General features: G+C 41.1%; 2 protein-coding genes across 3 annotated transcripts in view; both read right to left on the minus strand.

Moving 5' to 3' along the window:
- syt7a (synaptotagmin VIIa) overlaps positions 1–8,578 on the minus strand; it is a 76,216-nt gene extending 67,638 nt beyond the window's left edge. Inside the window, exon 1 of the mRNA XM_029433363.1 lies at positions 8,349–8,578. Within this exon, the coding sequence (XP_029289223.1) occupies positions 8,349–8,382 (34 nt within the window). The 5' untranslated portion in view covers positions 8,383–8,578. The remainder of the gene's footprint in view (positions 1–8,348) is intronic.
- Positions 8,579–11,973: 3,395 nt separating this feature from the next.
- On the minus strand, positions 11,974–26,074 carry slc25a22a (solute carrier family 25 member 22a). 2 transcript variants are annotated; one of them, XM_029434407.1, is made up of 11 exons: positions 25,989–26,074; positions 19,649–19,835; positions 19,426–19,551; positions 19,228–19,283; positions 18,294–18,384; positions 17,585–17,639; positions 16,859–16,919; positions 16,481–16,625; positions 16,233–16,387; positions 16,070–16,145; positions 11,974–15,853 (listed from the first exon to the last, which is right to left on the minus strand). In XM_029434407.1, the coding sequence occupies exons 2-11, from the start codon at positions 19,666–19,668 to the stop codon at positions 15,700–15,702; spliced, it is 939 nt and encodes a 312-aa protein (XP_029290267.1). In that variant the 5' UTR covers positions 19,669–19,835; positions 25,989–26,074; the 3' UTR covers positions 11,974–15,699. The 2 variants fall into 2 exon arrangements, with proteins under 2 accessions (XP_029290267.1, XP_029290266.1); XM_029434406.1 differs by having other exon boundaries at positions 25,878–26,007.
- Between the last annotated feature and the right edge of the window lie 141 nt (positions 26,075–26,215).

The following is a 26,215-nucleotide window of genomic DNA, read 5'->3' on the forward strand; positions in this document are numbered from 1 at the left end:
GATACTTTACATACACACAGATAATCATAAATATTACAAATGTAGCACCACTGCCTCAAACATGTTAAAAGTTATGTATTTATAAAGCCCCTCCTGTCATAAATAGACGATTGAAGAGACTATTAAGTATTAGAAGAGTGTTGTGAAGCCATATTACAAGCTCTTTTCATCTTTCTCGTTCCCTCCTCTGCTTCCTTTCTTCATCCCTCCCCCATAAAATCCCCAATCCCAGACTAAACCAATCCGCTGTCACCAACCCGTCATTCTTTACTATGTAGGCCTCCCATCCCCACTGTTTTTCCCTCAACACACACACACTCATAGACATATACACACAGGGCCTCCTCTCCTCTGTGTGACCTTGACTGGCTAGCACTCCAGGGCTTGTTCTTTGCTTCTCCCTCTCCCTCTGTCTCTCTTGCTCTCTCCCATCTTTTCACACTCGCCTCCACTCCATTGTCTGCCTCTCTACCTCTTGCTTTCTATCACTCTTCCCCCGACCGGCTGATGTTAACCGGCGCTGTCCTTTTCAGAGGATAAAGGGACAGAACATGACAGAGAGAGGAGAAGTAAGAGACCTCCCCCTCCTCCTCTGCAATCTGGTCAGCTGAGAGAGAGTCCAGCATAAGAATAACTGTATCAACAAGTCACATACTAGGATCCTGTTTTATTTCTTAAACTGTGTAATAATAAAAAGAAAATGGGTTCCATTATAAATGTATTATGTGGTCACAGTAAATGTAATATGTGGTCATATAAGTGTAAAACTGATATCCAGCATTATCTTAAATTACATAAGACTAACTTCCCACTATGTCAGTGTTGTATTTGATCCATTCTGCAGGGTAATCAATAAAAAGTCATTTATTTTTTTGTTCTCTTCTATTCTTTACAAATGTTATTTCTTTGCAAGCGCATATTGCTTGATGATTCAAAGTGTGATTAGACTTTGCTCTAATCAGCTGATACGGCTTCCTGTTTCACCGGGTAGGATGATGAGCTCTCTCAGTGTAACAGCAGGTCCAAATCCGTTTTTCATTGCAGGTGCTCCTACAAAAGCATCTAATTGCCTCCATCGCTGCATTGTAGCCTGTTCCTCTGACTCCAGTGATCCTTGAGATTTTCACAAATTTCACAACATACATCTGTATGAAAAATTGAAGCTGTAAACTGTTTGACTATTCATTCAAAAGCTAAATAAACTTAAGCTCAAGTGACGGAGTGATCTATTAAATGTCAAACAGGCTGATTGAGAGCTCCCTACAATTACCACTATTCCTGTACCAGTTTATGTGGCTTACCTTGCGTATCTAAAGGTCTCTACTGCAATTGTGTTATTCAGGCTGATGCTCACAGACTGAATCCACTGCGTTTAATTCAGGGTTTGCTATAAAATATGACATTATAATCAACTCTACATCTGATATCGACACAGCGGACTGACAGGACCACAGAATAGCTTGTGGCAGCTTTATGCTTTAAATAATATTAGTAGGGAAAATAAAGGCTATCATGAATGAATATCTCCGGTAATCTTTCTTTTAAGTTTGCTCATAGAAGTATAGACTTATTGAATGCGGCTGTTAAGCCCCACAGCGATACCTTTTCTCCCAGGATCCGGCTCTTTTTCAATTCATTTTGCTCTAAGAGGCACGGACATTACTAGACTGCCACAGCAATCCCCACGAATAATTTCCCATCCTGCATTAGTAAAACAGCCATGAAGTAGAAGGACATCATCAATTTCTACAGGGCAATAATAACAAAGAGGTTGGGAACTCGCCGTCTACTGCTGACACTTATACTTCACACCAAGTTAAAGACTCAGTTTCCCATTTCATTTCTCCAGCAGTTAAAATCCTTTGAAGCATACCGAGAATTGTCATACACCCCCAAGAACTGCCAAAACCCAGGGTATAATGAAGGCATTCTCATTTAGCAGTAAGTGAATACAGTGAATCACACCTGGAAAAATGCTCTAACCACGCCTTTGAAAATTGAAGAAGGGACCACTAAAATACAGTTGTATTGTTTAATTTAAACAAGACATGCTCCTGCTTACAATGCTAACATGCTAATGTTTAGCAGGTACAGTGTTTACCATGTTCACCAGCTTAGTTTAGTATATTAGCATACTGACATTTGCTAATTAGCAATGAACACAAAGTCATTGATGTAATGTTTATGCTTGATTTAAAACTTATTGAACCTCTGGGGACCAAGAAATGCCTGTACAAAATGTCATGCTAATCCCTCTAGTAGTTGCTGACATAATTCAATCTTGACCAAAGCAGTGGATCGACTGAATATTTCCATCTCCGGAGCCAATAGCATGGCTAAAAAAAGAGCAAATATGTCAGAATCAGGTCAGTCAGTCATGGAACAAAGAAAAAAGTCCATAAATGTTTTTCATAAAGTTTATCTTTTTTAACATTCATGGTATCTCTCCTCTTTTAATCATATCAAACCTTTTAAGCTTGCAGATTTATCTGAAAACATGCCAAATAAAATAATGTCTACCTGAGGACCTCTCTTAGTGCAGACTCCGCGTGCCAAACTTATGTCAGTTAGATTGTTTACCCCTGGCCGAAGATTTAGACTCCAGTCCAAACGCAAGGCCGGCATCAACCGAATCAATAGTGAACCTGACGTTTTACTATAAATCATATTCAAGTGGTAGATAGTGTGAGATGCCAGATAGAGTACAGGACCACACAGCAAATACATTTAGGGCAATTTGTCCCTGATGCACTAACTCTGTTTCTGACTTAGCACCAAAACAAGGAGGGAGATAACAAAATGTCGACACACACAAGGAGAATACGTTGTGCTGTAAAGAAAACAAGTGACGCTCTACACAGACTTCATTATTTTTGGACTTGAATTATTGTGACAGTGCCATTCCGCGCTTGACTGAACTGAACTGGACTTTGCAATAAGACAACAGAGTAAAATGTCCTAAAGGTGACACTGCTCCGCCGTGAGAGTCCTCTTCTTGTTGTCAGTTATTCAGATCAGGGTGATTACATGCATAGTAGGCACAGGTTCCCCCTTGGACCACGCCTACCCAAACCTAACCTGTCCCTGCACCATTCTCCCTCAGAGGAAACGATCGATTAAGGCACCAGCTCCAACAAATCTACTACAGTCAGTTCATCAGAACAGTCATCAATAGAGGAAGCTGGAAAGCTCTTCATTTACTGGTCCCCTGCCGATTGACGAGCTTGAAACTGCACTATGTTTCAGTTGGAAAGAAACCCTTCAGTTTCTGGCTTAAATTCCTGCTGAAGTTGGAATAGAAATGAATCTGTGGAGCGCACACATTTCACAAGTAGGGACGGTCTTATACTTGTGCATGGGGTGATGATGCCGCCTGCCTGATGGATTTTTCACACTTGCTTGTGATAGTTAAAAAATAGAAACACACACTATCATGTCTTGTGTAAAGGTTCATACAAACCCAATAATTAAATCCCTAAGAAAGTGAGCATATTTATCATTAATTAAGATACAAAGTTGTTGATATAAGAATATCTTTCTTTAAAAAGTGATTTAAGATTATGATCTAGATACTTGAAACTATTTATTAATCAACAGAAAATTAATCAGCAACTATTTTGATGATTAAATTATCGTTTCAGTCACTTTATAAGCAAAAATGCCAAATATTTCATGGTTCCAGTTTCTCAAATGTGAGATTTTGCTGCTGTTCATTGTCCAATACGACAGTAGGCTGAATATCTTTGAGGTTTTGAAGGTTGGTCGGACAAAAAAAGGAATTTGAAGATTGGAAAAAGGGCTTTAAGAATTTAAATGAGCATGTTTTACATCTTTTTAAATATATGTAGAAAAATAAAATAGTTTGTCAGATTAATTGATAATGAAAACAATAATTTCTTACAACCAACAAAAATGTACACAAACCTAAACTCTTTAACATTCGTCACCTTAGACCAGGGGTGGGGAACCCGGTGCCCGCGAGACCATTTGATCCAGCCCGCGAGGTAATTCATAAACACACGCAAAGAAATCCACAAAAATAAATAAATAAATCTAGTCAGTAATAGAATAAGACAGGCGACTGTTTTTCCTTGCCAAGGTCAGGGTCCTTGAACACAACACGAGCGGAACCTGTCATCACGTGGTCACATCATGTCAAAAAACTTCAATATTAAACGAGACGGTCATTGACGTCAGTGAACGCAGCATGGCGAGTGTAAAACAGAGAAAGGTGGCGGTGATGAAAAATGATCTCGAGCGTCATTACTGCACGAAACGTGCCGAACTGCGCGAGCTGAACGGACGAGTGCGTTTGGATAAAGTTAACGCTGTTCGGCGGAGTTTGGCTCAACAAGCAGCTCTCTGCAGAGCGGAACATACAAACATGGAGAGATAGAGAGGTCGACCACTACACCAAGAACAGACTGTTCCACCACTGCTGTGCAATTATCACTACCATTTACAATACTCACTTTATATAATTTGTGCAATTATCACTGCCATGTGCAATATTCACTTTATTTTCTAGCAACCACTTGGTACTTAAATTATTTTGTATTCTATTTAATTATTGTGTATTGCCTTTTTACTTACTATGTTCGTTTGCTGTGACAACATACATTTCCTCCGTTGTGTGACTAATAAAGGATTTCTGATAAAACAGAAAGATACATGGATAAAAAAGTTGCTTTTTTTGCACAGCATGAAAGAAAAGTTAAATGTTAAGTCTTAACATTTTTTGCAGAGGTTATGACTTCAATAATTAGTATGGCCCTTGAAGGATGTTGTAAAAAAGGAAAAAGGTTCCCCACCCCTGCCTTAGACCAATACATAGCTGTCAATTGTTATAAATAGTCACTGCTTCTACATCTTTAGTGTTTCTGTACTGTTATCCTGCTTATTCCCTAAAGCGTTTAGTTTCCAAAAGTAAATCCCTCTTTTTGCCGAAGGCATCAGTAAAGTGATTACTACCGCACCCAACAGGAATGCTGTTTCTGTTATTTTTAACACTACACATAATCTCAATGATGACCTCCCCATTAAATAAATAATCAAATACCTTTTATAAATATTATTTTCACCATGATGAAGAAAAGTTGGCTGTATGTGGGTGAGTCTGCACATCCTCAGGTTGTCTGCTAATGACCTACAATCAAACCCTTAAAGAGCACACACTGCTGCATTTTGAACGTCAGTAAGTAGTCTAAATAGCCGCTGAATGTTTTCCAATCGGTATAAATAAAGCGCCATTAAGCCGTCAGACTGAAGAGACGATAGTATGGTGCCACCCAGCATTCACCCCTATGCCATTTCTACAATTGACTTTTTGTAAAGTTTAGTATTGATGGATCACACATCCAGTCTTTTGTCAGATGTTTATTTGACAGTAGCCGGCAGTTTGTGGGACTGTCATGCTCACACATGATGAAGCTGTTTGTCCTCAACACCCTTTAATCCTCTGAGGCCATAATCGATATATCCCTTCGTAGACCTTTCTCCATCTCCCTGCCACTCCACCTTGAGACGCGGTGTGAATTAAAAGGCCACAGCAGTGCGGCGAGGGAAACACCCGGTGGAAAGGAACACCCACTCACATAAATCAATTAAAAGCGTGCCAATCAAGTATTGAGCTCCTTACTTCAAAGAGTAGCCCCAACACATTAGTAGTCAGTATAGTCATAACTTTACTACTTTATTTGCAGTCCACTGATCACCGGAAACAGCCTTTAGTCTAACAACAGGTTCCAGGCACATTCACTCTTACCACCTCACACTGATGCTCACTCCTACCTCACCAAACACCTGCTACTAACCAACATGGCCTGCTGGATCGTGACGTCCCGTACACTAAACACTTTGTTATGTTCCAAACATTTTCCTTTTCATCCCTCTTTGACCTTCAACAAGAAAAGAGCTAGCCACGCTCGCAGCTCTCTGACGCTTCTGTGGTGCTTTGCGCTGAATGTTAATGTCGGCATGCTAACATGCACACAATGACACACAATGTTAGCATGCTTGTGTTTAGCAAGTAACGTTAAGAATTGTAGTTCAGCATTAAACGTAAAGGACAGCTAAGGCTTATGGTAATGTAATTTGTTTGGTTATGTATTGGAGTTAAAGTTTTGACCCAATAATGGCGCTAAATGAAAAGCTCATAAAATATCGAGATCAGCAGGTTTAAGAATCCCTTGTCTGGGAAACATAATGTCTGTACCAGATTTCATGGCTTTTTCTGGACCAAAGTGCTGAGCCTTTTTAAAAGGATGACAACTAAAACATTAGAAGTTCAGTTGGCATTTATAATAACCAAAGGCAACGAACAAGTTCATGTCATATGCAGCCACAGTACAGCACAGTAATATAATAATGTTAGATGATGTCAGCCAGGACGTTTTTAAGCCTAACTATTCCCTTAAAGGTCCGGAGTGTTGGGGGATTTATTAAGATTATTCTTTTGTTTTCATTAGTGTAAAATCACCTGAAATTAAGAATCGTTGTGTTTTCGTTATCTTAAGTCAAGGTCACGCTACAAGAATTTCAAAGTTGCAGATCGCTGTACTGTTCACACTGCACAACTTGTTGTCTCGTCTTACAAACTACGTTTTGTCACGAAAACACATGTCAGAAATACCATACGCTTAGTCATGCATGTTGATGCTGACGATGGCATACGTGTTCACTAATTAGCCTGTTTCAACACTCTTTACCATAACCTGTTTCCTGTAGCTGCAACAACAACTGTGCTCCGTGTTGCAAGTGCATCACATAGCACACACATCTTTGAACAGCTCACACATGACACAGGAAAGCCGATTTGTGAGCACCGAGCCGACGCTGATTTGCCTCTGATCTGATCTCTGGTCTGGGAGCTCCAAAAGCTGTTGGTGAGTGGAACATCAGGCAGGGGTAAAGTCATGTAGTTTGAAGTATTCATAAGAATGAGCCCTCCATATAGGGAGTGGGTCCACAGAGCCCGCCATGTTGCACCGCCCAAAACAGACAAACCAAACTCGGGCTCTGGAGAGGGAGAGAGAGAGAGAGAGACAGAGAGAGAGAGACAGAGAGAGAGACACACACACGTTTTGCCTGAAGGCCACCGGTTCTACTTGGAAAGGGAGGGGTGAGCATCACTTAATCCTACACACTGGACCTTTAATTTTCATAAAGGGGCTTCTGTGGAGGTCAGTTTAAAGTGACCTTACTGAGCTTTCTTACTGGATAGGACAAAAAAATCCACTTAAAGAACTTTTCAAGACGTAAGTAGCTACGATGTATGTTATCCTTTAAATTAAGTATTGATTGGAGCTTCTTTTTCTAAAGGGCTAGCTACATTTGTATTCCTGTCACCACATGCAGGGGCTGCTCTCATTGTCAGCCACCATCCTCTCCCTGCCCACTGATGCTGCCGCTGCTCGCACACATCCCCATACAGTATCATGTTGTTGTCCGTGTGTGGTGAGATCACATTATCTCACATCACAGGGAAATGACAAAAACGGCTCCTCCCACTCCGCCTTTTGCTCCTTTTACACTCCCCTCCTCCCCTTCCTCCCCCCGGTCCTCGGTAGCAGCAGGTGTTATTCTCTCATAACCTGAAGATTTAGGTGGTAATTAGCATTACCTCTTAGCCCCAGAGAGTTATGTATGCTTCGTGGTAACAGCAGGGGACACGAGTCGAGTGTGTTTCTGGGCATCCGATGAGAGAAGAAATCACGCCTCAAAAACACGTGGGAGAGATTACTCAAATATGCCTCCTTTGTACCCTCTTTACCCCTCTCGCTGCTGCACGGTTATCGCTCAACGTTAAGCAATAAGATCCATTACGTTACTATTTCTTTTTTTTTTTTTTTTGCAGGAGGTCGGAAGCTGTGCAGCACCATCAATAACATTTATTCACTTGGGTTTCATTGTTGCTAGAGGCTTTGACCTTGTATTATGTTGCCCTTAAGTAGGTATTGTAAATGTCTAAAACATTGACAACATTGTGGCAATGCACACCGGCAGAATTATGCATATGATAAAGTGGCTCTGTCTACAACAGGTTCACAATGAGTCGTGCACGGTGCATTGGAATAAATGCAGGATTTGGTCTAAATGATTAACATCCTCCTAGGAGGCAATTAACTGCACTGATATTACATAATGACAGCCCACACTTTTCACTAACATCTCCGGTCCATGTCAAAAGGAGAAGGCTGTTTTAACAATATATACGTGCTGTGACAGTGCATCCCCACCTTTTCATGTCAGTCAGGCAGCTCAAAGAGAAACAGCGGGTCAGAAATGAAACACCTTGAAACTGTCAGGATGCTCTTCGCAAAGAGTGGCAATTCTTGACAGGATCTTACCTTTGCTGATGTGCTCTTCCCTGTTCAGATACATGACTGTTACTTCACTCCGAGGCGTTGTCTCAATTATTTGTTGGTACTCCTCTCTATCGTGAACTCCGCTGATGTGGTTTGTAGTAGTAGCTGTTTATTGTTTTGTTGCTCCTCAACAGACTCTCCTCTCCTCCTAGCGGATAGGTGGGCTAACCAGTCTGAGACTCTCTCTCTCTCTCTCTCTCTCTCTCTCTCTCTCTCTCTCTCTCTCAATCTCTCTCACACACACTCTTTCTCTCTCTCACACTCAATCTCTCACGCTCTCACTCTCTCTCTCTCTCTCTCTCTCTCTCTCTCTCTCTCTCTCTCTCTCTCTCTCTCTCTCTCTCTCTCTCACACACAAACTCTCTCTCTCTCTCTCTCTCTCTCTCTCTCTCTCTCTCTCATAACCACCGGTTCACTGTGACTCAGAGGACAAAATGGGAAAAAGTGACTTTTGTGCAGCTGTTGCTAAGAAGTAGTCTATGTTTGCTCTGCTGCAAAGTGCAATTATTGATTATGTTTGTGCATCAATGTGTAATTTATTTATTTATTATTGCTTTGCGTTTAATAAGGAGCTCAGTTGGAGCCGACCATGGGATTTAGATAAGGCTTGCACAGGAGTTGCATAGCTTAATTGGGAATCTCATTAGTGCTGGAAAAAGTATCCACATTGTTGCAAAAGTGGAAAAGTACCAAAGTACTCAATTACAAGCAAAAGTCCTGCATTCAAAATTAGGCTGTACTTACGTAAAACATAAGATATGCAGACATAGTATATAGGCTATTATATTGTATATTCAATAGGCTTTATTGGCATGAGTGTAACAAGGACAATATAACCTAAGTGTCAAGTAATGTTAAGAGTAAATAGAAAAAGGAACAACTCATAAAATCAAAGAAAACAGCAGAAAACATTGAATTAAATGTCTTTATTTATTTATACTTGAAATCTTACAATAGCCTACATTTGTTATTTCTGGGAAATTATGATTGATTTGTTAATTTTGTGTAAACTAATCAATTCATTGAAAATACAATCCACAGATCGTTAGCTGCAGCCCTAAAAGTATAAAGTAACTACGGCTGTCGAATAAAACTTACAATATTATAAACTGTACTTATGAACAGTACTTAAGTAAGTCTATTTTTCTTAAATCACAATGACAAATTAGTCATTATAGTAACAACATCCTGTGTCAGTAAACGCTGATATAAGGAAAGGAGAGACCCATCTGGCTCTGTCACATCAACCATGCCCCACCTGCTGCATGTCCATATCCTTATCCCTTGGACAAATGGTGGTCAGATGTTCCTGCATTCACAACACTGTGCTGCGTGAGTTTATTGACAACATTATTAGACCACGGCCAGAGATTAAGAGCTCTCAAGGAGTAATTGTGTGCGTCCTCTGCCAGTTTGTGATGCAAGGTGATGTGGCTGCTATTCAAATGCTCTCCAAATGAGATGCAGAAATGAGATGTAGATTATTCTAACGCTCAATATTCAGGCTGTCTTACATCACACATAGTGGTGAAGAAACAATTTTGTCCGTGACCTTGACTTAGTCCTAGAAAAATCCAGCAAGGAGGCAATTTAAAACAATTTCTTCAATTACTTTTCCTTCTTGTACTCGGAGCAAATTTCCAATTTGTGATGGAACTTCTTGTTACATGAAGCTGGCAGACGGAGACATGGGACATTATGAAAATAAATGGGATAAGCCATGACAGTTATTATAACTACTGCACAAGTCCAGCATCACCACTTTGTCATTTGCTAGAAATGGTTCAAACAGAAGTTATGTAATTAATCTGTGATATTAAAATGGAAATCATTACAGTGCATGCTCATCAACCAATAACCTGTGACCTGAAATTTCTTGCGGTCTGTGATGTTTTTATTGTACTTCACAGCCTTCCACTGTCTCTCCCTGCACCTGAGTAATAAATATGCAGGTTCTCTTTACAAGCCTGCAAAATAGAAAGCTAATATTTCATTTAATCTTGTGGCTCTCTGATATCGCAGATTAAAATTCAAAAGGATATGAGTTGAGCTCTACTGTAGATGCAAATGCCGTGTGAGCAATACCGCAACTAACAGTTTGCCTGCGTTTCCTCAATGAATCTGGGAAGGTCATTTGCTCAAAGCATCCTGCAGTGATTTCCATTTGATTATATTTTGTTTCGAGTTGCACTCAGTGCTGTTTGTTTACTATCGAGAATCTTTTGCCATTTGTTAGAAGAATTGTCTGCAGACTAATTTGACCGCAGTCTATTCCAAGATTTCCCCCTCCTGTGCTCCCAGCATCATTGTGCCTGTCACTGATGCATCTGTCTCCACTGGTATCTATAAATACCCACTTCTCTCCCCTTCAAAAACCTGATTCCCATTGATTTAGTGACCTATATACACATCAACACCATGCTGTCCCTTCCTCCGGCTCTCTGCTCCTTCTATCGACGGCCCTTTACTGTCTCCACCTCTTGATTTCCTCCTTCCCCCCCTTCATTCTCCCCCTTTAAGCTCAATTAAAGACAACCTTTTCCTCCACCTTCCCTCCTCCTCTTGCTAGAAAGCATGGGAGACTAATAATAGTTCCTGGTGGAAGCTCAAGTCATGACACATGAAAGGGATTCGAATGAGCATAAGAACAGTGGCTGGTGCTCATTTCAATACTTCAAAGTCTAGTCATTGTGGTAAACTGAGCCTTTAGCTAATCTCTCGTATGTGTAAACACTGGCGTAGATAGTCTGATGAAAGGAGTCTCTCAAGAAGGCACAACATTCAATATGAAATCTGACTCTGTCTGAAATAAAACCTGGATACAAAGAAAGGGACATATAGAAAGACAGCAGTGTGTGTGTGTGTGTGTGTGTGTGTGTGTGTGTGTGTGTGTGTGTGTGTGTGTGTGTGTGTGTGTGTGTGCAGGGTTATATCTGAAGGCGCTTAGATTTAATTATGCTGCAAAATAGCATTCTGGGAAACTAATGCTATACACAATAATGTTGGAAACAAGCAGGGGATTAACAATAAATAACTGTCATAACATTAGTTTTGCTGAAATGCGCAGGAAATATGTGGGATTTATAAATCTCAAACATTCTGTGAAATCCACAAGAAAACACATTTCCATATCGTTATCATGCAACTTATAAAACATACAGAAACACCTTGTTTATCAAGTGCAACCTCTCAAACCACATCTGGGTACAAGCAGCATCAAAGATAGAAACTTGCATGATGGAGAGTGACATCGGTGCGGGTGATTTACTGCCACTCTACCCAAGTTTAGCATACACCTGAAGTACAAAGCACTGCTCACTCTTCCCCACTCCCACCACAGCAGGGCTAACAGCTTTTCTGCGACCCCACACTGACACCTGGTGGCTCCACGAGGCAGAAAATCATCACAGTAGTCACAGCTGCTCTTGTGTCCTGAGGAGCTACAACGTCATCCTCGCACTCTTCAAAACTTCGCACTGCTGTTTGGTTTTCACAGCACTATTAAGGACAAAAACGGCCGCGTCTGTTCTTTTGTATTCTGTGAGGTGACTACTGAACCTTGAAAGAAAATGTGATAACTGTAACACATAGCACAGACTACATCAGGCAATTTCAGGACAGTCAGTTTATTGAACAGCAAATGGTGACAGGGAACACAATATTATAATTTTTTTTGTCAACAATGTCAAGGACAACTGTGTCATTCACCACACATATTCATAAACACCCTCTTCGCCACAGAGACTTTGTAGATAGACAGTGAGGTGAGAGTCCATAAAGTGCCATAATGCACAATTCCTCTTGGAGGAAGACTGCAGAGGCCATGAAGAGACCCCAGAAGGCCTCCAAGGTCCCGCTTGCATCATACATTGTGTTGTTATGTTTGTTTTTTTCCTGTTTCTTCTTTTCTTTTTCTCTAGTGTGTGTGGCTACTACTTATTGCATATCAGTGAGCTGGTTTGTGATTTTTTTCAGGTGAATGTGTAAAGCACAAATCTTTAGATTAAAATGTAATAAACTCTTCACTATAATTATAATACATCTCATAATATCTAAGATACATTCTTATATCCGATTCATTTAGAATATGTAGGCGATATACGTTTTGTGGATGACTGCTGATGGATGACATCGTGGACACCATCACATTGGTCTATTATAATGACCGTCGTCTCAGCCCTATAGATCAAGTTTTACAGACATAGATCAACTTTCTTACAAGACTAAAAAGTTAATCTCAATCGACATCTCCACTGAAATAAATCAGACTTTAATCCATGTCTGCAAAAGCAGCACATTGTTTTCCAAGGACTTTGTCCGAGTATATTCAAAGAGGGCCCTGTGGTTTCTTGTGCCTAATAATCCTATGTGCTTTCCTTTGATTGTTTACACTCTAAGTCATACATTTGGTGTTTCAGAGCTCCTCTGCATTTACCTGCAGTCCCAGCTGTGAATGCATGGGGAGAGTACATGGCAGAGGAGTGTGAAAGATAGAAGGAAAAAGGGGAGAGAGCATGAGTTGGACAATCAAAGAGAAAAATACCGCAGTGTCGCACTAACAACTACACGTCAACTACAGCACTACAGCACTACACAATCAGACACCCACACACGCACAGACATAACTAAATGCACAAGGTCAGTGAAAATTCACAGCTGAGTAAAAGAAAATAACTTGCACAACATTTTCAAGATTCAACCAAAATAACAGATAAAAAAAAAAAAGATATTGAAACAACGAGGGAGGGGTGAGCGGGGAGTTTTAAAAATCATAACAACAATCTCAACAACACACACAACAGGCGTCACAATATTAGCAAATGTGAGATGAACTGGCAATCGGAATGTTGAAAAACTACAACAGTACATTATAAAGACGAGCTCACACGAGTCGGCAGGTCATTTTGCCCTTTTTCTGTAGCAGTTCTGTATTCCCTCCCGGACCTATGGCTTTGATTAAAAACATTGATAACGCTGAGATTCTTTAGCTAGCATGTCATTCAGTCGGCATTGCCTTGGTCGTTAGTGCCATCAATGTCATATTGCAGCTACCTCCTGAAAGAAGCACCATTCTCAGATGTTAGCTTTACAGTCTGATGTCAGCAGGTCCTTATTTCCCTTTCAGAACTGTTTAAGTAGTGCCAGAGGTCATTCGCTTAAAACCAACTACATTTCTATCATCATTGTATGATGCTCAGTTTGGTCCTAGTTGATAAAACTGTAGGAAACAGGACAATAGGCTGACCCAACTTAACCAATAGCTCAGGAGAAATAGTCCCTGCATAAAACCATCGTAGATCTCCACTAGTGTTCCCCTTTGCATACAATAAAAAACCCTCATCAATATGCTGCATTTAAGTTGATATGATGCTTGTTGCATTAAAACATGTTTCTTCATTTGATATGTCCACACCATCATAAAATAAAATCACCACAATATGGATTGGGGGGAGGGGGGGAGGGGGGGAGGGGTGAGGAGGAGAGGTAGGTGTGCAAATAAGCCATCATGTACAAAACAAACAATAACATAAAGTTCATATCATCTGCATATGTACAATATAGTTAAGGTGGACACTTTGACACAGAAAGAACAAACACATACAAATATATAGTGCTATGCTGCCTATCGAAAGGAATATTGATAAACAAATCTCACTCCCACAAATGATAATATATTGAAGGGTTGCATCCCGTATCTAGAGTGCAACAGTACAATTGACAAGCTGCTTGAACAGTGGGAGTGAGGAAGGAATGTGATTGGATAATTCACATCAAAGTCACCTTGATCTCCGGCGAGATAAACCAATGGCAGGGCTTCAGTGTTGTGATGCATAAACAAGATACGACGGGGCTGCTTTCCTTAGCAGCGTAAAGCAAACAAAACCTCTAAAGCAAACAAGCAGAGACGTTTGGTAAATATCATAGAACACTGAAAACACATTGGTTTTCATTTTCTGATAAAGAAATGTTTATCATTTGCTCTTTGGGTCCTGCCACTGAATTCAAGTTTGGACAAAGACTTTGAATGAAATGTGAACTCATTTGTAAAAATAATAATAATTATGTCTGGCTCTAAGGGGTTTGAACTTCTCCAGCTAAAGTCTTACTGGCTCCACAATGGATGACTGTACTCAGCATGTGATGTGTGGCCATTTGTCAGCATAATTACTAAATGTCCACTAATAATCTGACATTCTATTAAAATTACTTTCAACCCATTCAGTGTTCACAGCTAACGCTTTCATCTGAACCCACAATGAATCACACAGGGCCGAAAACAGCTGTCGCTCTGCTCTCTGTGCAATGAAATCTTTAAAGCGCACGGCACTTTTGGCCACAAACCAATCAGTGATGTCACGGCAGGTGTTTTCCATCGTCCTTCGAAGGAAAATCCCCCGCTGTGACATCACTGATTGAGCCACAAGTACAACATGCCTGACAGTTTTGACCCATAGAAAGACGCACAGAGGCCGTTTTAAACAATGTGTACGTGCAGTTTGGTAGAGCATAATGCCCAAATGTTGTACACCGTCTCTTCACTCTACGGTGAGACTAGGAAACAGGAGGTATCTTTTTCACAGAGGCAAAACAGTCGAACCATTGTGGTAGCACTGAATATCAGATGGAACCTGAGCTACTTGAAAAAGCCAAGGCAATCAAAGCCTGCTCGGAGATGAATGGCTGAGTTTATTACAACCACTTACAGGAAGGGATGTGGCTTCTCAGGAAAGATCATAGGGGGTGTGCTGGCATCACATCAACACATTCCCTGGCTCTTTGTCTGAAACATAAGGTCTCGGGAATTCTTTGAATAGCATTTTTGGTAAACATTCTATTCTAATGTTCTCAAATATCTTTCTTAGTAAAGTATGTGCTTCTTTTAGCGAGTTATGTATCATTTTCAATAGTTCACTATGGTCTTCTCTGTCATTCAGAGAGTAACGCTGTTTAAAATTAGGTAGTGTAGGTTTGGCAGAACAGCAGCAACCAAGGGCAGTACATCTACTTTGAAAATATGACAATCATATTTAAAAAATGCAATGAAATGCTGTAATTAAAGCAATATTCCTTTAAAACCTCAACTGATATTTGTGGCTTCATTTCCAGAAAGCTAGCTCAGCATGCCCACTGGATTTGTGTGTGCCACCACAGGCAGCTTGGCAGACAAAGGCTCCCTCCTTAAACTATTTTGACATTCAACACAACACATTTAAAACAAAATGTACGGATTGGTCATGCTTCGACCCATCGAAAACTTCTTTCAGAATGAGATGAATCCTCACGCAGTTGGTGTGATGCATTGTGGGAGGGAAAGGCAGAAAGGAGGTGCTTCTTAGTTGTCTTTTTTAGGCAAGAAGCTGAGGATCATTTCACCCACACCCAGGAAGTAGATCACCTGGGCGATGCCAAAAAGAGGTGCGATGACCAAGGCTCGACAGTAGGCTCCCTTCAGGAAGGCTGATGGACCCTCATTATGCATGATTTTCCTAGAGAGCAAATAAAAGCTCATTATTAAAAGTGAAAAATACAGCCAGCATTCGTTATGAACGTTATGTTTCTTAATAATCTATCAGTGTATTATCTGTTGGTTGTGCTTTGGTTTTTTATAGATTTTGTTTTACGTGTTACACTGTTGTGCGATAATGCACACATGTACACACAGCGTCACACATGCTGCAGGAGTAAAGACATAATGAGGTCACCTGATACAGTCAGTCACTCCACTGTACGTGTCTTCTGTGCTCCCTCGGTTCAGCGACTGCAGTCTAGTCTTTATCACTGCAACACACAGAGCTCAGGTGAATATATAACATCGGCTGACGGTGAACACATTCCTGTAACGATGTTCACAGTCCCACTGCTCACCATCGACAGGGTTGACAGCAACCGCTGCGGTGCTCCCTGCAAGGCAGCCTGATAAGAATGACACGTAGAAAGGAGCAGGCCCGTCTACGCCTCGTTTGCCCAGGTTGTTCAGGTTGGCAAAAAGCGGGAAATAGATGATGGAGAAAGGAACATCCCTACAAAAAGAGAGAAAGAAGACAGACGATCACAGTTAGTATATGAAGTTCATTGCAGTCGGCTGGTGAAACTAGTTGCCAGATCTGTGTTACCTGAGCAATGTGGCACCGAGGCCCTTATACAGACCAGCAATGCCCTTTTCCCTCAATAATTCTCTGGTGAGCTGCATGGCTGTTGGGGATTTGGTCTCGATAGTACCTGCTGCCACTGTCTCTGGCATCAGCTTTCTCTGAGCCTCTGTGGAGCATCAGAAACAACATTAATAACAGCAAAGGCTTCATATAAAGCTACTAGAATCACGCAATACTGAGAACAGGTTTGTGGGCAGACATTTTGAATTCATAACAGTAAGAAGAAACTAGAATAAAGCTGTTGTAATGAGTGACATGACCACATGAGGCCACTATGTTCCAGTTTATCCCCGACACTTCATTCTTGTTCATCTCCATTTGGATTTAATTTCCTCTTACCAATTCGTCCAGCATCCTGGAGCTGGATTTTCAGCATCTCCATAGGAGTTGTGACAATAACCTGCGACAAAACAAAATAAAAGTAAAGTGTCAAAATATGTACACTAGCGAACAAGGATTGATTAAAAAAGTGTCAGGAAAAACATTTGTCCATTGTAAATCTACTGGCATCCATTAGCTAGATGCCCACTCTTGTTTTCTTCTCTAATCCACACAGTAGTAACTAGTTAACTGGATTAAGGGTGAGATGGTCATGTTCTCAGTGCAATCTTAATCCAAGGTCTGCTACACTTAATCTAATCACGTTCCTCTGGCTTGAAGCCTTTGCCCTCATTGACAAGAGGCATTTCCCTCTGACTCACTCACTCAGTGCACATGGCCAGGCACTCTCACAACGTCTTATCTGATCAAATGTAGCTGCCAGTGTATCGCCTGCTAACAGGACAGCATTTCAATGATTAGAAATCATTCATGAAAATGGAACGTCACAGGTCACATTCAGATCACGGATAAGAGGGATAATCTCCAGAGACTGTGAGCATGTTTCTGCAACTACCTCCTCTCATTCAAACGTGGTCGTGGCTAATTCTAGCTGCAGGCAGTGATAAATGAGGCGATGGCTGAGGCCGGCTGGTGTGTATGTGAGCTGACATTGGCAGTGCTGAGGGTAGCAGTTCCAGATGGAGAACAGGAGGATGCAATTAAAGCAGCACCTCACTTACTCACCTGGCAGGTACCCGCCCCGCACCCAGCCAGCATCTCCTTAACCAGAGTGAGTTTACTGAAAGAAAGAAAGAAAAACAATGCAATAAAAAGCGACATCAGATTAAAGCGAGCACGAGACTGACAGTGTGAGAGCCAGACAACTTTATTTCTGCAGTCCTCAAAAAAAGAGTCACCACCTGAGCGTGTGATGCTAATCTTTGTCTTCTATATCAACATGTCAGCCACAAGGGCAGATTAATAATTCACAAGGTGAGCGGCTGGGCCAGACGAGTCAATCATTCATCAGCTTGCATGTTAGTCACCATAGAGATGGAGATAGAAGCCCCAGAAACCTTCAGGTTTATCTATGTAGACAGTGCTCACAGGGGACAATGGGCGGGTGATTCATTCAAGCAACACCACATGATGGTTGCTAACATGTGATACCATCATGTGCTAATTGTACTTGGTAACAAGATTTCAGACAGGGCTTTTGCTGACACACATACAATTAATTCTGTCATATTAAACCAGGCAGTTAGCAAACCAACGTGAAATGCTCATTGCCTCGGAGGAGACGACAGAACAGTGGAGGATTAACTAGAGGCTTGGTGAGAATGCAGACAGCTAATGTGTCAGATTACATGTTAGTAAACACGCCAGTTAATCATAGTGTCAATGAGGGGAGTGGGTGCGTGTCAGTCAGCCTGTCAGTACTTTCTTGCCTCACCCATCCTTGGAGAGGTGTTGCCTGAAGAAGTCGTTGGCAGCCAATTTGATGGCTTTCTCAGGCGTGACTAGTGTTAAGTTCACCGCCGCTCCTGGGAGGATAAAAAGGACAGAGAGTAAGAAAGAGATGGGCACATAGAAGAAGAGTGAGAGATAATTGCCAGCAGCAGTGATACACAGATCCCTGTATTTGATATCTGTGGCCTCACTATGAATCTGAAAGTAATCAGAACCCTATGCTACCTAACAGCTTTAAAGCTCTCGTTTTTTTACATTTTAGTGTAGACAACACATTAATCACAAGAATCTAAAAATAACTACAGAAGTGCAGTAGATTGCAGATCTCTGCCAGGTGTGTCTCCCTCTCTGCTCCCCCAGAAAAAACATTTGAAACTCACTAAATAGTCCCCCTAGCTTCCTTACAGTCAAGTTGGCGGCAAAAATAACAAAACCAGGGATTTATTCGCCTTGTATCGTGTCAAACCTTAGTGGATCATAACATATGGGGTATGGAATTTATCTGCAAATGCTTCAGTGTAAAATGAGACCAACCTTTCTATGTATGTCAGTTTTTGAGCATGATAAAGTCAAAAATGTGGCCTGCAATAAGTAAGGCTTGATTTAGCCCAGCTGATAGCATATAGCATTTTGCTACTGAAGCAGTTGTTGATCACTTGCAGGCCCTACCGACCGGTTAAGAGGAGTCAGCAGTCAATGGCGGCATAAAACAGTCAATAAAATAGGTTTTTCTAAAATTGAGAATCACTGTAACCACAAAAGGTCCTTAAGCATACCGTCATAAAGGAGCACAAACAATATTAGGCTGATGGGCTCATTAGTATGCAAGATTAACGGTGGACAGACAGACAGATAGATAGATGCACACACACACACACACACAGTACGACCGAAGACTGGAGATAATAAAAACTTACCTCGGTACATCCCAAAATACCCCTCTGACCGGATGGTCTTAATAAGGCAATCTGACCTGAAATACAAACAACAGTTGTGGTATGTTAGTTACCGAGGAATCTGATGATAAACCGGGTGATACTGCTGATTAGTCCCGACTAGAGCCCGGCAACAATGTTTATATATATATGCAAAAGTCAAATGCAGAAATTTCATACATGCTGGTGTAAATGCGACATCCATTTTGCTGGTTTTGCAAGCGAGTCTTGGCCAGGTCAATGGGAAACACACAGGTCACTCCAATTAGGCCAGCGATCCCCCCATTGATCAATTTGGCAGGCAAACTGGACAAGAGGCAAAAATATGAAAAATGAAAGGTCAATAGATGAAAACAAGGCCACAGTGCTGCTGTATCTGTAATCGTTCCTCATTCCACCTCACCTGATCTGCTTGTCAGCCATTTATCTGAAGCCCTGGCTGGTCAAAGTGTCAATCTGTCAGTTAGCTCGTCCCTCGGTGGTCGGTTTGTTACAGTAGTGTGTTGCTGTCCAAGTGGGATTATGTAGTCTGATTGTGCTTTGTCCACTTGTCTCGCTTGTAGTTGTTGTTAGTTCAAGTTAGGGGATATCTGTAAAGAAATAAGAGGTTACTTCAAAAAAATGAAAACAAAAACGTTCCAACAAAATAGAGGATCAGTACATTTCAAAAGTTATAATGAAGCAATGTTGCCTTCACAAACATTACAACATGGATTTGCTTTTAGTATCAAGCCGTTACATCAGCTTAAATACACTGCAAACACTAGTTTTACTCTCCAAATATCAATACCAGTTGGTTAGAGCTGCAACGTATGATTGTTTTCATTACCAATTAACTGTTTGGTGTATTAAATGACAGAAAACAGTGACAATTGTGCCCAAGGTAGTGTGATTAAATTGCTTGTCTATTTAAATTGTGTTAATTTCGCAGACACTTCTATCCAAAGGAATAATAGCTAGAGGTCATCAAAAGTTGGAAGTGCAACCCTCCCAAATAAACAGCAGAAAGTATTTTAGAGAGCTACATCATAAGTGTGTGTTTGCTTTCGGAAGTGAGACGAGAGATGGAAGTGCTAGCAGGGGGTGTTGAGCCTGAAACAACATTGAAAGTTACTATAAAGTGTTTTGTCAATTAACTAATTGAATGTCAGCCCTACCATTGATTATCAAAAACTCTGTATGTATTTAATAATCGCTAAATAGGGACAGTAGCACAATATATATTTCCATTGTTAACCACCGTGCAGCATGATCAGGCAACACTGTTAACAGCTCCTTCAAAATAAAGCTTAAGCGATCAGTATAGAGGGATTACTCTCTGTTAAAACAAATCTATCAGCACTGTAACATCTGTGCGTCGTGCGTGTCCTTGAACACTCCTGTTTTATGCATGAGCTCTGTCATTGTGAGGCTGGAGTCAAACTGTATAGGGGAAGCTCTGTCCCTCTGTATGCTTTCTTTCTAAATTCTGAGCAAACAGATGAAACATGCCTGATGTGACCCAGATGCTCCATATTTTAGCTACAGAATGCCCTCAATGTGAAAGATGCTTCCCATGTCCCCTTTCATTCTCTCCACCCCCTTCATCCACCAATCACAACCTGCCCCTGATTGTGCAACCCGCCTCCTCCTCTCTCCTCCTCACCGGCCCTCCCCCATCATTTCCCTCAGTCACGAGTCACGACTCACAAACACAGCTTTTCCGTCTCAGATTTTTTGCTGACTTGTGGGTTTCTGTGTGAAGTGCATCTGCACTCCAATGACACCAATTTCACTTATTCCTCAGACTCAGTTCCAGAGAGAAGGACACAGCAGCATGCATGGATGTTTAAGTTTCTGATAAGTGTATCTGTGCATGAATGCAGCTATGGTCTGGTGGCGTGTTTAGTTTGGATGGGAACTTGAGGCCCCCGCTGGCTGCTCCAGAGGTGGAGGAGGGAGGAGGAGAGGGGGTTTCAGAGCAGGTCAGCAAGCCGCCTTTCTACTCCCTGGAGCGCCACGCAGTCGACTTCACAGCCTCCTACGTGGCTCATTGACCTCCCTATTTTCTCACCCACTTGTGATACAAAGCCCACATTTTCACAGTAAGCACGCTACTTTTGTTTCCCTATTTCCTTTTAGCTGACTTCCTCCTGAACTTAACTCCAGTCAGCACACTGCTTCTCTTCAAACAATAATTCTATAGACTATATGTTCTGTTAGTAATATATGGGATAGATAATGTATGAAGAGCACTGCAGTCTTACATGAGTCACCCATCAACCCGACATCTCCCTCCTTCTCTATCATGCTTGCGGCTTTACTCGTCCACTTTGGTTCATCTTCCCCACACATCTGCCTGCACCAGGACATTTATTTGACCCACAGTCATAGCCTGGCTGCAGTGTCTTGTCATGACAATTGGAGTCTGTATGGAAACAGCTAGCCTTAGTGTGCAGAGGCAACATCAGTGTCATCACTCACCAACAACATCTCCAAGGAATTCCTTTTATGCTCACAGCAGGAGAAAGAAATAACAAACATCAGGAAACTGCAGTGGAACTGATATTCTCTTCCCCACACAAGGATTGCAAGGCGATTTTTAAATCCACAAAACTATTAAAGAGGAGAGTTACGTGAAGACAAAATGATTTAAAGTGACTGAAAACGTCTTTGTTAAACTAGCCAAACACAAGTCACTTGAAACATCTCTCTTTTACACACACATTCACACAGAGGTCATTTTGAGTTTTCACCTGCAGAGCAGATAAGCACTGATGAGTAAACAATAGACAAGGTGATTGTGCAACTTGCCGGCTATGCAAAACCCTGAACCTAACAACTTAACTCCGCCAGCCATTGGACGCTCTTGATGAAAGAGCTTGTGGAAGATTCCAAGTGCAGACTGAGATAACGGCTCAGTTTTTGACCCTTGTTCATTATTACAACTTGAACAATGAGGCAATAAACCCTGTTTTACTGACGAGGATACTGAAACCCCAGGTTGAACCTTGTCAGTAAAGCAGCAAGCAATCTTTTTTTGCTAGGAGTTAGGATATTAAATTACTTAAAACGTTTCAAATATGTAATTACAAGTTCACAGACTAATGCTTATATAAAGTGAAATGCTTATAGGTAGTTAATGTAACAATCCAGTTCATGTAATCCATAATAAAGGAGGGGCAGAGGGTGTGTCAGCATATATCTTTACATAACATTTGTGAATGCAACCCCTTCTGGAAACATTTTCTAATTGTGTGTTAATTTGTTGGAATTATATAAATCTACTGCACAGATACTATGGGCGAGTATTATATGACTTTATGTTGTGTATATTTGTTGCGTGCCTCTATTCTTTTTTTAAAGGATTGGATATTAAATAGTTCTCTACACAGGTCTTCACGATAAACCCTGCTGCTGTTAAATGTACATAGGTAATGTATGCGATGATCCAGTTCATGTAATCCCACAAAGGAGGGGCAGAAGGTGTGTGAGTATATACCTTTACATAACATTTGTGAATGGCAACAGTGCAATAAAGTAAGGTATTATGAAGTAATATGTATATGAATACAATACAAAATATTCATAACATGCTAAAATGTTTCTGGAATTAGTCTCAATACAACTCAACAAGATCAAGCACTAAATGTGTATTTTAGGACAAGTAAGCCCTAAGACTTATACTGCGATGAAAGCTGGTAACTAACATTTTATGGAACCTTTTTCCACTTGTTTTAATGAGGCTAATAAATTGTATCAACCATTAAAAGCATGGTTAAATAAAAGTGGCAGAGGCATGTATCTGTTCATGGAAAAAAAGATAAGAAGCTTTTCTTTCTAAAAATACGAACAGTATGCATATTGAAAGTGCATTGAAAAACTGGATCAGTGCAAGTATAAATATGAAATGATGTGGGTGCAAAGCATGCATGTAGCTAGCTGCTTCGACTAATCTGCTCTAAGGCTCAATCACAACAGACTTACAAAAAGATGAATACAACCCTGCAGATAGTGAAAATCTGGAGACAAATCCACACCAGCTCATTTTCAATGCAAAACTCAATACAAATGATACTCCTCCCATTCAAATCAACCAGAGAAGCATTTACCTTTTCCATCAAAGCTCCTTGTCTACCTCTCTGTCTTTGTGTGCCAACCAGCGTAAAGGTCTTGCTGACTAAATAACAATCAGTTTGTTGAGTGATAGGAGGAAGTGAGTGACAAAGCACTCTGGTCACCAGCACTCCTTTCACGTGACCATGGCGGATCCAAAAAGACAGTAAAAGAAAGGAAAATCACACGGACCCTTCCTGATCATCTTAGAGCAGGCTGTTGCTACCAGTCCATCTGTCTCACATGTACTTGTTTGATTAACGCACTGTGAGCTCTAAGCCACCAACAGAGGAGCTGCTGCACTGAAGATCTGTCTCACACACAAATGTGTTCCTGCAATCCTCTGTCAGATGTCACGTATTCTCTGAGCTGCAGAAGAGCACAAAGGCCAGATATAATACACAACTCAATCTGTCCACTTTTACAACCCTTCTGGAGATCTTTTTTTCTAATTGCGTATTAATTTGTTGGTAATATACAAGTCTACTGCACAGCTACTATGGGCTAGTTGTATATGACTTACATTGCTTTATATAGTTTGTGTGTATATAGGTTGCATGCGTCTAATATTTCTAAAAGGATTGGGGTTTAAATAGTTCTCTGTACAGACAGCTGCATGTCTACTGTTCTTCAGAACAAACCAGACAGCTGCTGTCGTGCTCTTACTATCCTGTTTTTTCTTTCTTTTTTTACGGTTTATGAGATGCAGCCTATTTTTGGACATCTACAGCACTGCGAAAACAAGGGATGAAATGTGTGGTGTCACAGATAAATCTGATTACTATCCCATCTTCTCTACAGCATCAGGATTATAAACCTAATTCCTATTTATGAAAGCTCTCTCGCAATCTCCCTTTACGACCAGTAGAGTGAGGGTTATGATGCATTTCCACTACAGGAGCTCAACATACTACATCCATTAAACCAACACAGTTATGCATTGTTGTAAGCACCTGCTGTAGATCAGAAACAACAAGCTCAGTTTAAATTTCAAGCAGCACAAATGCCCTTTCAGTGCAGAGGTGGTGTAGTGTTTAGTCCCTCCACTGACACCACAGATATCTCTGGTGGCCAAGTTTATGGAGTATCGCCTCTGTTTTGCCTCCCTCTCAGCTTTCCTACAGCATTGATAGGAAAGTAATGATATCACTGTGAGTGTACTTTCTTTAGAAAGAAAGCTAAATGCAGCATTGAAGCATCTGATTACAGTTGGCAGATTACAGGAAGGCAGTGAATGGCCTGAAGGATTATAACTTTCACAGAGGAGCACAGCATCTTCTCACACACAGCTAAATGTCATTTCCATTCAGTGCACATAAACCAGTGACATTTAGTAGTCCTTTCATCTGGGATTTTGGCATCATTTTAGAAAATGCTATATGGGTGAAGTCCTGCATGCAGATTAAATGAATATGTTACACGATGTTGTTGAATGAGATTAAAGCAATGTTTTCAACGCGACAGTCAAAACTGGTACAACAGTTCCATTGGAAAACACAGGATGTCACCCTACACCCAATGACTCACCTTATTAATTATTTCAAGGCTGCAGGAGTGCTTTATTACACTGCTTGGCCTGATCATAACCTACTCGATGTTACACTAGGAGGAAAAAAAAGTTGCTTCTTCTGAAAGCATGCCTTACTTCTTGAGATCTTGCACTTAAATGTTTCCTCATGTGAGTTCAGCAGAGAGGAGGGGTAAAAAAAAAAAAAGATAATAGCATCCTGCGGGCAAGATATTCAGCATTCACTTGATTAAAACGCTGCTTTGTCTGCCTTTCATTATGTCCTAAGAAGTCACAGTATGTTAATGTTTAGCTGGAGTTTGCCTGTCACAGAGGTGAGTAGATGCACTTCTCTTAACCAATGAAAAAGGAGGTGGGCACAGTAGAAGTGGGCTTACCCTCCACTACCACACAACCCCAGCCCACATGATAATTACACTCTCACTACTGAGCGGAAGACTGCAGAAGGAGGGCGCCGTGGCCGCTTGTAGGTCCGGGAGAAATTCGGTAACCGGTCCGGTTACACGAGTCATCTAAAACCAAGCAAGCTAACATTTCCATGCAAACGGATAATGATAATAAATAACCGTTACACCTGTCACCAACGCTTCGTCGGTTTTATGTGTAAAATAAATATTGACCGGCATATTAATGCGCCGAGTAGGCTATAACCGTTATTCATAACGGTCACGTTCATAAACGTTGTCGCTTACGATTTAACGGTGTAAAGTAGGCCCACCGTTACCGTTACACTTTAAAACCCATCATATGTAACGTAAGAAAATATGCTAGGCTTGACACATAACGGGAAATATTTCTGCCTCACAATGAAGCAGCAACAAATACCGTTAAAATCACAATACTAGCTAGCTTTTCATTTCCATTTCTGAAAAAGCATTTAGATTCATATGTCGCCTTCACGTTATTCCCGTTATTCCCAGGTAACAAGCCAAGTGAAGATACATGTTCTGAACAAGACACCCGCAACGACTCACAACATGACTTTTACTGCATTCCGTTATCTACATACCACATATAGAGCCGTTTCCGTTATATCTCCCGGTGAGGTTAGTTGTAGTGTGAAATTAAAGCCTTTACTCTGTGTATCTTTGGCTGGCAGACCGACAATAGCTAACCTTACCGGTGTTACTAGCATTTGAGTCCAGTGGAGGGAGGTAGAGGAGGTTGGAGAGAGCGCGAGGAAGGAGGGGGGAGCAGCCGGGCTGGCGATGGAGTGGAAAATACTAAAAAGGGCTTTAAACACGGGGTCCTCTAGTGGTATGTAGTAGAAGTACAGACATCTTTTTCATTTGCAGTAAAGGTGAAGAGAGGGTGGGGGATGGTGGCCAGCGTCATCGTGATGATTCA

This window comes from Cottoperca gobio, chromosome 6 (assembly GCF_900634415.1).
Source record: "Cottoperca gobio chromosome 6, fCotGob3.1, whole genome shotgun sequence".
NCBI classification, from domain to species: domain Eukaryota; kingdom Metazoa; phylum Chordata; class Actinopteri; order Perciformes; family Bovichtidae; genus Cottoperca; species Cottoperca gobio.